The 13,563-nt window shown below is 36.6% G+C and overlaps 2 protein-coding genes across 2 annotated transcripts in view; both read right to left on the minus strand.

Annotated features, from left to right (window-relative positions):
* Positions 1–5,818, minus strand: part of LOC144437265 (leucine-rich repeat serine/threonine-protein kinase 2-like) — a 38,851-nt gene extending 33,033 nt beyond the window's left edge. Inside the window, exons 1-6 of the mRNA XM_078126176.1 lie at positions 5,618–5,818; positions 3,875–4,065; positions 2,679–2,770; positions 1,910–1,989; positions 1,246–1,334; positions 844–972 (exon numbers count right to left, since the gene is read on the minus strand). Coding sequence (XP_077982302.1) covers positions 844–972; positions 1,246–1,334; positions 1,910–1,989; positions 2,679–2,770; positions 3,875–4,019 — 535 coding nt within the window. The 5' untranslated portion in view covers positions 4,020–4,065; positions 5,618–5,818. The remainder of the gene's footprint in view (positions 1–843; positions 973–1,245; positions 1,335–1,909; positions 1,990–2,678; positions 2,771–3,874; positions 4,066–5,617) is intronic.
* A 3,438-nt stretch (positions 5,819–9,256) lies between these two features.
* Positions 9,257–13,563, minus strand: LOC144441800 (contactin-associated protein like 5-3-like). The gene is made up of 6 exons (XM_078131123.1): positions 13,185–13,563; positions 12,579–12,692; positions 12,055–12,261; positions 11,121–11,255; positions 10,177–10,640; positions 9,257–9,438 (listed from the first exon to the last, which is right to left on the minus strand). The coding sequence occupies exons 1-5, from the start codon at positions 13,318–13,320 to the stop codon at positions 10,336–10,338; spliced, it is 897 nt and encodes a 298-aa protein (XP_077987249.1). The 5' UTR covers positions 13,321–13,563; the 3' UTR covers positions 9,257–9,438; positions 10,177–10,335.

A 13,563-nucleotide genomic window follows, 5' to 3' on the forward strand; every position in this document is an offset into this window, starting at 1 on the left:
ACATTATTTCCTAACTTGTGATTTGTCAATACGTGGCACATGATATGTAGAATGTTTGCAGGTCAAATGACGTTTACTGATCAATTTTGGACATGATACCTGTATGTCACCGAAAACTGATAACTGATGACCTCACTTGCGCATGCGTACATGTTTTCACAGCAGACGGATATTGCGTCACCTTCATGCTGTGGAGTAGACACGAACGTAGAAATTTCACGGGTTTTACAATTTTCTGAAGGCAAACTTGCCAACTTGTGTCAGAAAGGATTTTGAATTTAAAAGCCGGTAATTATTAAAGCAGTAAACTTTTGCAGATTGTCATATATACGAAAACCCTACTGTGTACATGTAATCTTAAGCTTACCCTACATATTATAGGCACGGCATGCAAGGTAGCAAATGATGTGGTGTTAGAGACACATGTTGACTGATCGTACTCATACAAATCATACGTCAGTTTCCCTTATTAGGCCTGTAGATCACCCCCAACACAGACTGTTTTCCAAGAGCAAAGCCCAGGGGAAACAGACTGTGCTGGGGTGACGTGACCCACAGTCCCTCGAGGAAACAGACATATGATGTAGCCCTCCTGTTCAGTCAACGTGTTTAATTGTATTACCTAGACCGATGACACCAAACATTACTAACGTTTTCAAACTTATTCAAAACAGAGAAAACACATCACATCTAAACGTTTTCAAGTGTCTATACCACGTGTCAATACCTCATTCTTTATATATTTAGCGTAAATACTGTAAAGTTACTAAATTATATATTTATATATTTAGCGTAAATACTGTAAAGTTACTAAATTGAATAATTTCTGTATTTGATTATTACCGTTTTTAAGCAGCTGAGTCAGTGCTTTGAATACTTGTATTTGTAGATGGTGGTTATCTGGAAACGTCGCCATTGTCTTCATAATACACTTTCTCGTGTTCTTCTGAAGTACACGGTTGTGAACTGTCACTGTTAATAAATCATGTAACAATTATGTCTTAATGGTACATTTTTCCTGCGTATAATCACACAATAATACTTATCATTACAATGTCTCTGGATAGAGACCCACTGAACTTTGTATTTTCCACTTATTCACTATCATTCTAATTCCTGAAGCATGACGACTTAACTCATAAATAATATGGGCCAATATCTTCCCAAGACGATTATTTAAGAATGTTCAGTTTTCCAACGCATGTTTCGTCTAAATATGAAGAAGAGGTTTTAGTTCATATATACCCATAGTAACAAGTTGTCCAACAGTCTCCATGGCAGCTTCAACAAAATCTTGGTTGTTGATATAGAGATCGACTGCTTCCATGACATACCTGGTGATATTTTGATAGTAAAGGAAAACGTTGTTATTAGGTGGGCGTTTTGATACTTTGAAATCGCAATAAAAAACCAAAAAGATATAATTGTATATTCCTCTTAGTTCTTAGTTCTAAAGGACAACGTATTAGCTGTTTCCTTCAGACAAGTCAAACGTCACGAAATGTTAACTATTAAACAGCAGCAGTCGTGCAGTTTAATTCAAAATACTTTGTTCTCTAAGTGAACTCTGACATCTTACAAATTAGCCAAAATAATTTGAGTAGTCGAAACTCATAGGGGCAAGCAGTGACCGTGAAGCTACTCACCGTGTTTATCAACCAACAAAAAGCACTTCACTCGTACATTCGTATCTAAAAACCTCTGTACTTTAATGGTATTAAGCAAGAGTCGTTTTCATTTCATTGAAACCACTGCATCGTAATCCAAACATGCCACATTGGGTTTGACATAAAATAGAGGTAAGGGGGGTCAAGTTGATCAGGTACTGTTCATGTGCATATTATCTCGAGTTCAAGGTACATGGTAACACATACGTTTACGTTAAGTGATGATAGGAATGTTTCATTACCTGTCGCCTCTGGCCTTAACAATGCCACTTCTCAGCTTACAACTTCGTTCCATTAACGTTGATAGCGCCATGCAACAAACCTGAAACGCAAGGAAACGGTGATGAGGAGACAGGTTGACATTGATATACTAACGAAATTAACGAACCTTATTTCCGCATTTCACTATAAGTCATCTTGTTTGAGGGCTGCGTTGGTTGGTTGGTTGGTTGGTTGGTTGGTTGGTTGGTTGGTAGGTAGGTAGGTAGGTAGGTAGGTAGGTTGGTTGGTTGATTGATTGATTGATTGATTGATTGATTGATTGATTGATTGATTGATTGATTGATTGATTGATTGATTGATTGATTGATTGATTGATTGATTGAAGAATCATATGATTGATTTTGATTGGTTGGCTGGCTGAGTGAGTGAGTGAGTGAGTGAGTGAGTGAGTGAGTGAGTGTGTGTGTGTGTGTGTGTGTGTGTGTGTGTGTGTGTGTGTGTGTGTGTGTGTGTGAATATGTATTTGTTTGTCTGATTGATTGATTGTTTGTTTGTTTGATGGTTGGTTGGTTGTTTGGTTGGTTGGTTGGTTGGTTGGTTGGTTGGATTAGTTGATTGTTTTATGAAACTTTCTATTTGTCACTTTGAGAGGAGCATGACCTCAGATGGAATCCTTACCTGGGTTTTGTTGTTGTTCTATTTTCATTTTGTTATTTTATTTATTCAGAGTCTTAGCTCTATTGTGCCATCATGCCCATGTTCTACCCAGAACCATAAAATTACTATTACCTGTTGGATTCTTGGGTCCGATTGGTGAGTTTTCATTATGTGTAGTAACATAGTCTGTATATCGTTGTCTTCTAGTATTCTTACATTACGATCTGAAAATAGATTATTGACAATTCAATCTCAATGTGTATTAACAGAATAAGGACTTGCAATCCCGGATTCCCTCCCCCACCCCCACCCCCAACTCCAACCCCAACCCCAACCCCACCGTCAGTGATATTTTAGGTCCATCTATTTTCTTTTCGAATGGGTTGATGTGTCGGTTGGACTGCTACGCATACATCACACAAGGGTTCACACAAAGTCCAACTATAATGTAGATGGTTTGGTGTTCTCAAATTCTGGCGTCAAACGTTACAAACTGAAACAAGTTGTGCCGTTGATGTGCGTTCCAGGGTTGAGCATCTAAGCCAAATAATACATCTACTACCAGTATTTATACTGTTCTATTGTGTCTTCTAAGCCCAGTGGGCTGGATGTGGCAACTCCTTAATTTATACGGTACATGTATTTGTATTGAACGAAATGTTCACTTGGTAAGCCCACATAGGACACGTAAATAAATAAAACAAACAAACTGCTAAATCAGAGTGACTATAGAGTTTCAATTAGGCCATAGACCCTGTTGGTGGATGGTCTATGATTAGGCAGCATGATTTCTTTTAGGAACCGGTCAGTTTCTCCAGCCGGGGGGGGGGGGTTCGGTGGATTCTTCCATCGGGCCGACAAAACATCACTGATCCCCCGTATCAATAAAACCAAAAACAGGCTGACCCCCCCCCCCCCCGCCCATCACTTAATTCTAAAACGTAATGACCCCCCCCCATATATAATATTCATATGACAGGTATTTTTTTATCGTGACTCCGTGGACTACGTGGCTTTCTCGCAAATATTTTATAAGATCACGGATTAGCGCTATCATAATTATAATCATTGACTACGCAGGGAAAATATATTCGAAAGGAGTTTAATAGCATCTTGACAGTGAAAGGTAGGGGGGGGGAAGCTTGAGAAGGAAATATGTATATCTCTTGTGGGGGGTCCATTTTATCTCACTAAGTGTGAATACAAATCGATGTCACTTTCTAATTTGTTACAAAAAATGTTATATGAGATGTAACAAAAAACATCTTGCCGCCAAATTGAAATTCTATAGTCTCTCTGTTTTGGTAGTAAATATCTTGATTACTTACTGTATTCCACTCGTTCTATCAAAAGGGTTATAGCTTCATAGAGTTCATCAGGTGTAGACGATCCATCCCTCAATTGCGTTAGTATTCTTCGAGTTTTCAGCCCTTCTGCAAGTCTACGTATACTAAGCCTGTCTCGACGTAACATCTTCAGGTGTGTTTTATTTATACCTTTATCACGACACGTTTGACATCTGTTTGAATAAAGAGTACTCGGTATTTTTAACATCAGAGTCATTCTCATATAGCTCAATACATACCGAGTGGTCATTAATATTTATTAAGATTTTACGTTTAGATATTAAATCTGTCAACAAACTTATTCATAAATATAATAGACAAAATATCATTCTTTTTCACATTTCAAAATTTCAAATATTTTCTATTCTAAAAGTATACATCCCAAAATAAGAAGAAAAAAAACCTATTATTTTCTTTGAGCGACAAGATCAATTTTAAACTTGACAAAATATTGCCAATCCTTTTATATGAGGGTGGGACGAATATCATAATTGCAAAACAGTATTTCGTATTTTAAGAAATCACGGTGGATCTAACACATCAAGCTGAGAGTACTGGTGTTAACAAATTACAAGTTTACATAATGCAATTGCAAACAAAAATAGCGGGAAATTGTTGTGACAAAATTCAAAACTCTATCATATGTATGAAACTGTGAAGTGTCAAACATATAGAAGCTTTTCATATTTGACTAACCTATATATACATTATCTACATCATTCTGATAAGATTAAAGCATGGCAAGAACAGCGAGTATGCATTAACTTCACGTACCGGACAGAAAAAAGTCCTTAAAACGTCTACAATTGACAGAGAACTTGTTTGAGTGATAGGATGAACCTATAAATCATATCATAGATTTGTATTACATGTACAGTTCACCGATATACTGCATGATTAAATGTGTCAAATTTATTCACACGGCTTCAGTTTTGAAGTACTTAATGGTAGACATGTTTGGGGTCTCTTTTCATGTCCAACATGTAAGGGTTAACCGCCAAGATGCAAGTCGTCATTTTTCACATTCGAAATTCAATATTTATATTCGTTTGTATTCATTATCTCACACGAATATCCACCATGTGAATGGGAACAGATTTTCAAACCGCCATGGAAAGATGTCGTTCCTATTCCGCATTAGGGTGGAGGGGAAAACAAATACATGGGGACTCTACATGTATGTATATGATATAATGCCAGCAGGGTAATTATTTTGTTTCCGTGCCGTGATGAACGCTTACCTGATGTAAGATTATACTTAGAGAAGGGGCACACCTGTATGCTCTGTGACAAAAGCACATAGACACAACTCTTGAATTTAGGTCAACTTCACAAAGGCACTCTGTCATAGTATACTAGGGACATTATTCAATAATCTTTCCGTAAAGACATACATGTAACAATGATCATGCATTTTACAGGTGGTCATTTTGTTTTGCGGCATTTTAGATGTAACGTTTCCCCAAAAGAGCGAGACGTTGGAACAACCGACAAAAAAAGGTGATACTTATTTGAGTTCATGTTTACATGGTCATTATCCTGATTAGCTTTAGGAGCAACACTCTGGTATGTGACACCCTTCATGGTGATTGACAAGTATATTATGTTCGTGATTCACCGACGACAACAAAGGATACCCCAAACACCCGAGTATGGCTGCGTACACTGTCAGTTTTGGTTAGCTGACAGCGAATAGTGTGCCATGTTAAATGTTGACTGATTTACCTTCATTAGTTACCAGGAACCTGAGTTAAGTCATTACAACGGCGATGAAACGCTCCATGAAAGTCCAAATTATGATGACATTCGACCTCTGATATTAACCAGTCAACACTTAATTCCTTTGGTCCGAAAACAACGTACGTGTACGTGTTCCGTCACATTCGTAGCATGATCATTACTCTGCCGGCCATGTTGTCACTGTTAGTGTTATTGGGTTAAGGCCAGTAATCGTCAATGCTTTTCTCGAGAACTCGTTAACATATTCCTTGTACACAAGTGTTTGTTCGAGCGATTCACAATACAATACAAGGAGCTGCGAGCCCATTGCGTGGTTGGAGGTGAAAGGTTATCTGCGGTCATCTGTCAAAGGTCTATAGACGAAACGTACTTCCTATTCGAAACGTGCAGTGGGCGTGAAATACCATTATGTTATGGGGAGGTATTTGAACAGAATTAAACACAGCCTAGCCTACTACATTGTGTATATTCTAATAGTATACAAAAAGATTTAACATTTACTGGTTTGATTTTATCTATCTAACGAGCAGTATATGTACATATATTGACAATTGCTATAGATTCTTCACACTATTCATCACAGATTCCAATAAAACGAAAAACGAAACAACATCAGTTGAGCTATCCTTTCCACAAACTAACATATACTCTCCAATGTACCAACTGTATTCCTACAGTAAGGCTCTACATTTGATGAGTTCGATAAAAACTTCATCAGTGCGCGCGATTTCACAGACAACTCACTACCATTTCTATAGTCCAGTATCATTTGGCGCCATCTTGGCCAAAGTTAGGTATTGCCTAATTTTCAAGCAACTTCAAGTTTCCAAGATGGTAGTTGGACGATATTCTCAAATATTGTACGATGGCTATATACAAATGATAGAATTATGACAGATTATACAGTAAATAAAGTAAAGATATTGTGAACTATGAACACAAATGGCATTGATAATAACACAGTATTTTAACCGCCAGCTCAATGTGTTTAGCGACAATTTACGTTAAAAACGTTAAAACCACATGTACACGGACGTAGTTTGCTTCTGTAGTCCAAAAATATTCGTTTGTTTGTTTGTTTGTTTTTCCGCCTGTATGTTTTTGTATTTACATTTTGTAAGTGTATGTGTTTTTTGTTTTCTATATGCTGGATGGCCTTATTACATTGATACCGAAAAACAAACATTGCGTATGTTATAGAAATTTACTGACAACTTTGTGAAGATTTTCGAATAATAATGTCATATTACGCCATTAAAATAAACCCAACTTTTTTTCTCTCTGAATTGTTTTTTTTACAGTAAATCTGGTGACAAGGATAAAAGAATGCTAACTATGTGGATTATCATTACAAACCTTAACCTTGCGGAATCACTTCATTATCTGCGTACGTACGTCAATACTTTATACGTGTGTCAGTATAACGAATAACAATGGGAAACGTTTCATTACCATATATTCTTTGGCTCCCAAGGATTTTAGTCTTCCATCATTGCTGACATCAACCACCGTACTCTAGACAGACCCGATTTGAAGTTGCGTAGTGTCTATCTCTTTCAAGTCTTTGTGTACAAGTATCGAGCTTCGTAGACGCTATTGGTATGTAGTACAGTTTACACACTACTACACACCTGGTTATAAATCCACATCTATCGTAATGGCATCAGCAACAAAATTACAGCACATAGATTATGAAGTGATATCTATATTTAGAAGTTTTTTGGAGTGGCAGACTAGTTCCGGCTTGTTCAACAAGCCAAAGGGATTTCACTGGTATTGTGCCAAATGTTAATACCAAGAACTTGTTCGCCTTCAACAATTGAATTGTAAAGTAGTAATTTATACATGGAAGAACGCACCCAAAGTCATATTGCTTGCCCTACCCCAGACAGTCCATCTAGATCTTGATAGAATAACTACTGGGTTTTGCGTGAGTAAGTGTATATTGTGATTTGAGTAAGTGTATATGAGAGAGAGAGAGAGAGAGAGAGAGAGAGAGAGAGAGAGAGAGAGAGAGAGAGAGAGAGAGAGAGAGAGAGAGAGAGTTCCCTCATATTGTTTTTTGCCTTATGTATGTTTCATTTTTATATCATTTTTCCCGCTTACATTAATTTCGTAAATAGAAAATACGAATTCCATACGTGTTTATGAGATTCATTGACTTACTGTCTGCTACTTTATGTCATTTAAAAAATAATAAATCACACTTCATTTTATAACCCAAACATAGTCTGGTCACGACTTATAACCTGGTCTTATTAACGTACAGACACGACAGATAGACTCTCATTGGCAAATGTTACCATGTTGGTTTTCTGGATAATTACCGCATCAGAATGACTTAGCTACTTTTACGGAGAAAACAACCCGCAGTGATAAACCATTTGTGATCAATGAAAGGAATTTCAAAAGAAACATTCAATTCACACAATTACGTCATCGTGTTCTGAACTACAACGAAAATCTCACTGCTTACTATATGTCGAAATGAAAGTACGGTATACAGCGACGTGCAAACTTTGTACAACGATACTCCCACGCAATGTCTACAGATTTGTCGTAATTGTCACTTGACATTCGTGGCATTTAAGGCTGTCTGCCAAAAATCGACTTGCTCGAGACAACTATATGAAACTAAGATAACAAAGCAAAATTTACGACGGGGGGGGGGGTGGCACTGAGGAGATGCATTTCTATATGACCACATTTCATAGCCCCATGCAATTGAATGTATTCCTTTACAGCAGAGCAGTGGAGTTTCGTTATCAACAATAACTTAACCACTTTGTCAGAAAAGTTCAGATTGAGGTGAACAACTTTATGAACACTTGTTGGCTCTAATATTAACCTTAATAAATTTACTACTATAATGGCAGGAGGTAGTATCAAGTTTTAAATTCCATCTTGACTTAGTGTACAACCTTGCTTTTTACATGAAGCCACTGGTAGTCATCTTTACAGGTAGATAATTTATGTAGGATTTTATTAATGACAGAATTTTTAACATTTTCGATGCTTTATAAAGGTTGAATGTGTCTTTAAGCCATAAAAAGAAAATTAAATTTCGCCACCCCCCCCCCCCCCACAATCAAATATCTGTGGCTTCCTTTCACACCGATTCCAACTCCCTTGTGCCGTAATTTTCCTGCTTACTCCCCTACTTTGTCAGGTTTTTATGGGATAGTATTTCACTATAAAGTAGTTTAGCATGTTGGATGCTATCATTTTTTTTCACAACCCGATAATGACATAGGTCCAGGGCCTCGGGCTATGGCAAGTAATAAATGCTATTGATGGAATTACATACACACACAGACAGACAGACAGATAGACAGACAGACAGACAGACAGACAGTCAGTCAGTCAGTCACAGTCAGTCAGTCAGCCAATCAGTCAGTCAGATATACAGATAGACATACATACATACATACATACATACATACATACATACATACATACATACATACATACATACATACATACAGACCGACATATAGACACACATACACATAGTACAGACACTCAATCAGAACAACAGCACTCAATCTGATAATAGTTTCTTGCATGTACTTAAGATAATTATCCAAATCTCATACATTCTCCACGATTTAATAAATATACAAATTATCCCAATATACATTATTAAAGTACACATCAATTTTGCAATAACAAAACGAAATATACTAAACAATATAAGAAATATGAATTAACAAGTTCAATGTTAATGTTAGAAGAGATAACGTAATCCAAGAAGGTTGTCAATTTCCATGCAGCGATTCCAACATAGCACCTGGGTTAAGCTCTTCCTGCAAATGAAAATAAAAGACATTGAAAAAAAAGGCATAATAAACTAGGTAAAAATACATCAGGAGATTTTCATATGTTTTTTAAATGAATGTATTTATTTCTATCCATGTTATAATAGCCCAGGTTTTGCATACTAGCATGTTATTTTTTGCACAGTCACAGCGAAAATGAGCGTACGTTAGGTAGTGTTGCCGTAAAAGGGACAGTAGTTTACGGCTAAGGCTTTGACAGGGTTTATAAGAATGTCTGTATTGCCACAGATGTACCCAGAATGTTTTGAGTAGGCTAAATCATGTAACGTAACGTCTTTCGAGGGCGTTACCTATACTATACTTGCATACAACAGAGCTATATATGGTGCAACTTTAGTCAGTATACGACGGATAATTAATTAAATGACATTACAAAACAAGTAATGTTAATGTAGTGGCAACCAACCATTCTTGGTGTGAGAACATCAAATGATGAGAATATATTCATACTTTCAAGATACGTATGGTATAAACACGGGATGTAATTTAGCAATGAAAGCGTTTCTTATAGTTTAAATGTAGGTTGGTTAAACATTACTCGATGTCTCGCCATGCATTGATTATCTTTCTTGCTAGGAGGTGAGACATTTATGTACTAACGATTGATGTGGCGAGGGGGGGGGGGGGTATTTGGTTTAGCTTGTTCCATGGATTGCCCCTGTGGAAGACCAACATACCACGTGATAATATATAGTATGAACTTACTTGTCTGATGAGTATTGCATGCTATCATAAAATATATCCTATCTTCTCAGAGATATCTATGAGTTCCATTAATATCCATGTATATAATGTTACCACTTTATGGTTACATCTGAAAACAGAACTAATCGAAAAATAACGTGACGCGCACGCTAGCTGTGGCTACGTAGCGCTGCTCGCAAATGTGTGTTGCGTTACCATGGTCACTGGGTTTCCATAGAAAATCTCAGTGTCGATGGTATGCAAACTGCTTTCGAAACTGGCTGGCAAGACTTTTATTCTTTTTATATAGATAGCATACTTACCAGTTGTTATATAACACACTAATTTACCCAACGTGAAGTAACCCTCACCGCTCTGAGTGTCTCCAAGTCTTATCTGAGACACTGGAAGGTGCGTATTATTGTATAAATATCCATCATCGGTAGCCCAAGATGATGATGCAGCGTCGCAGTTACACAAGTCACCTAAAGTAAGGTAGAAATGGGGACATTTTATCAGTAATTCATTCTAAAGGAACGGTAGAGGGAGCGAGTGTATGGATGTGTTTTTTTCTCCCACAATGATTTCTGTTGTAACTTACACTAATTAGTACAGACACTGATGATAGGAAATATATATTATATTGAATGACATACATATCCCTTTTCTATAACCTGACCATAGAGAGCCAAGGAACCGTGTTACCAAATAAATAAATAAATAAATAAATAAATAAATAAATAAATAAATAAATAAATAAATAAATAAATAAATAAATAAATAAATAAAAATAAACAAAAATGCATGGGTAAATGAAATAGTTTAAACTCATGGATAACTATCTTATATATATATATATGGATAACTATATATATATATATACTTGTATGTGTATCTTGTAATGCAAGCATTGCGAAATCATGCGACAAACTGATATAAAACGCAATATAAAAAGTAACACATACTACTTCCACCCGCACAAGATGAGTCTACACCACACGAACAGCTCAACTGGTCCGGTGATCCTCCACCCCAGTATCTCATTGTTTCACCACCACGTGATATCCACCAACCAGTACCAGAATCTAACAGTTTGGCGCCTGATGAAAAGACATTGAAATGATTCAAGCTGAGGTCAAAATAATATTAAACTTAAGAAGTCATTTTAGAATCTAATATGGCAGACGAATACTTTGTTAACTCTACGGTGAAAAATACAAAAAAAAAATTGTCAATTTCCTTGAAAACAAGACGGTGAACACCCGAATTTGTTTGAATTTATTTTTTTTTGTCAATAACCAGACACTTGCTTTCATATGGCACAGTTTGGAAAAATTTTTAAAACTTTGAATGGATTTTAGGGAAAGTGCTCCTTGGGGTGCATTCTAAGTTTAATTCGCAGAACAAGGAGATGAGAGTCTTCGAGGGCATTATCAAAATCCTTTTAAGTAGACGTGTCTCGCACGTGGTATCAATACACATTAAAGCTGCCACTACAATCATTGAGATAAAGCTAATTTTAAAAAAATTGAAAGTTCGATCAAAAACAAAGCCATTTGATTTGCATCGAAGTTGAAAACTGTACGTCGCCTCTTTGCCTTCAAGGCTACCTACCTCTTAAAGTAACGTAAGTTCGGGTCTTTTTCTTATCATTTCGAGACATAAGCTTACAAATATCTAAAACCCGAATCCATCATTTTATCTCACATGGAAGTATTGCTATGTTAAAACTCACTAGCTATCCACCAGGTGATTCTTACCAATTATTGCAGAATGGTATCTATAACAACATATAAGTTCATTTCACACATTTTGTACTTTCACGTCCTCGCTATCAAGCTTAAAATATCAAGCTTAAATATATACTGTAATTAATATATATACTGTAATATACTTTACCGTAACATTCATATTTAATGTACTGCTCGCATTCCTGAACATTATCAAGTGAAAAGTACGCATCAAATTGATCCCATGATACATCGTAGTTCACGTCTTTTGCGTAACTTCCGGCTGGATCAAACCCGCTGACGTATGTCCTAGCTTCGCTGTCATGACTAAAACTCTGTTTAGCATGGGTTTCATTGTGGCTGAGGTCACAGGTCACTGAAATTACAAACCATATCATGTAAAATATATACTTGCCATCCATATAAATAGTTTATATTGACTGGGACTTTAGTATTCTGTCTGTGCATATCACATATTCGTTTATGATAATTCCAAATATATATTTACCCAAGTATTTGTAAACAAACTATGGCATTATTCGAGTATTTACACTATTCCTTATTTCATTTTGTAAACGGTGAAAATAAACTTTCTATGTAAATGAAAATACACGTCGATTTTAGTTATAATACAGAGATTATATATCATTATATTATTGTATATTTATATATACACACACACATAACACTTACCCAGGAATGGATCTACACCGCTACTGGTACCATCAGGGTCAATGAAGTATTCGCCATCTGTCGTCACACCATCGTTTTTAATGTGGTAACAAGTTTTATGCACTTCGCTCGATGCTGAAAGTTGAAAATAATTTGAACCCAGTGGTAGAAAAAAAACACCTTTCCAAATGGCCACTGTACTGTTTTGTTACATTTCAAATTACTAAAGGTAAATGAAGAGTGCAGTGTAAAACACGACGTGTTGTGCCTCCCCCTATCAGCCACCATGATTTCACTTATAGTGATGGCTGATAGGCCGGCATATAGCACTACGTACCTCGCATATCTTACAAACTATAGTAAAGGGTAACGAAAGAGAAACGTCGTACATGCTATTGCCATTAAAGGGACATAACTCGCCATGAAACATCGCTGTTTATCGAAAAAGAGATATACATAAAACTCATCTAGTTTCGTTTTTACACTTGTTGATTTTGGCCACAAAATGAGTGTAAATATCAATGTACAATATAACAGGGTTGTCTATATGCAATACCTAGGTATACAAATAACACAGAAAAAAACATCCGGATGTGGACTGTGTCCCTTTAATGTGGAGTTACTCACTTTGATGATAACATTTCAGATCACCCAGAGTAATGTTTGCCATCTTTACTCCTCCAGTGTCACCAAAACGTATTTGGGTGACCGGTATACTGTCTGTCAAATAACCTGTGTCACGTAGCCAGTGAACTGTATCCATTGAGTCGCAGTGACATCCATAGAGTTCATCCAAGCAGGTACCAAGTACTCCACATGCACATTTATCCGTTTGATCTGTAGCACCGCCCCAATAGTCCTTCTTCGTTCCGTCCTTGTCGGCCCACCACGCTCGGTCACCTCTCCTCAAACGAGTTCCTATAGTGATATGGGTTAGATAGTGGACATTATAAAAGTGTATGATATTGACGTGGCTTATTACTTATAGTCTAACTGTTGCCATGCC

Source organism: Glandiceps talaboti, chromosome 1 (assembly GCF_964340395.1).
Source record: "Glandiceps talaboti chromosome 1, keGlaTala1.1, whole genome shotgun sequence".
In the NCBI taxonomy this organism is placed as follows: domain Eukaryota; kingdom Metazoa; phylum Hemichordata; class Enteropneusta; family Spengelidae; genus Glandiceps; species Glandiceps talaboti.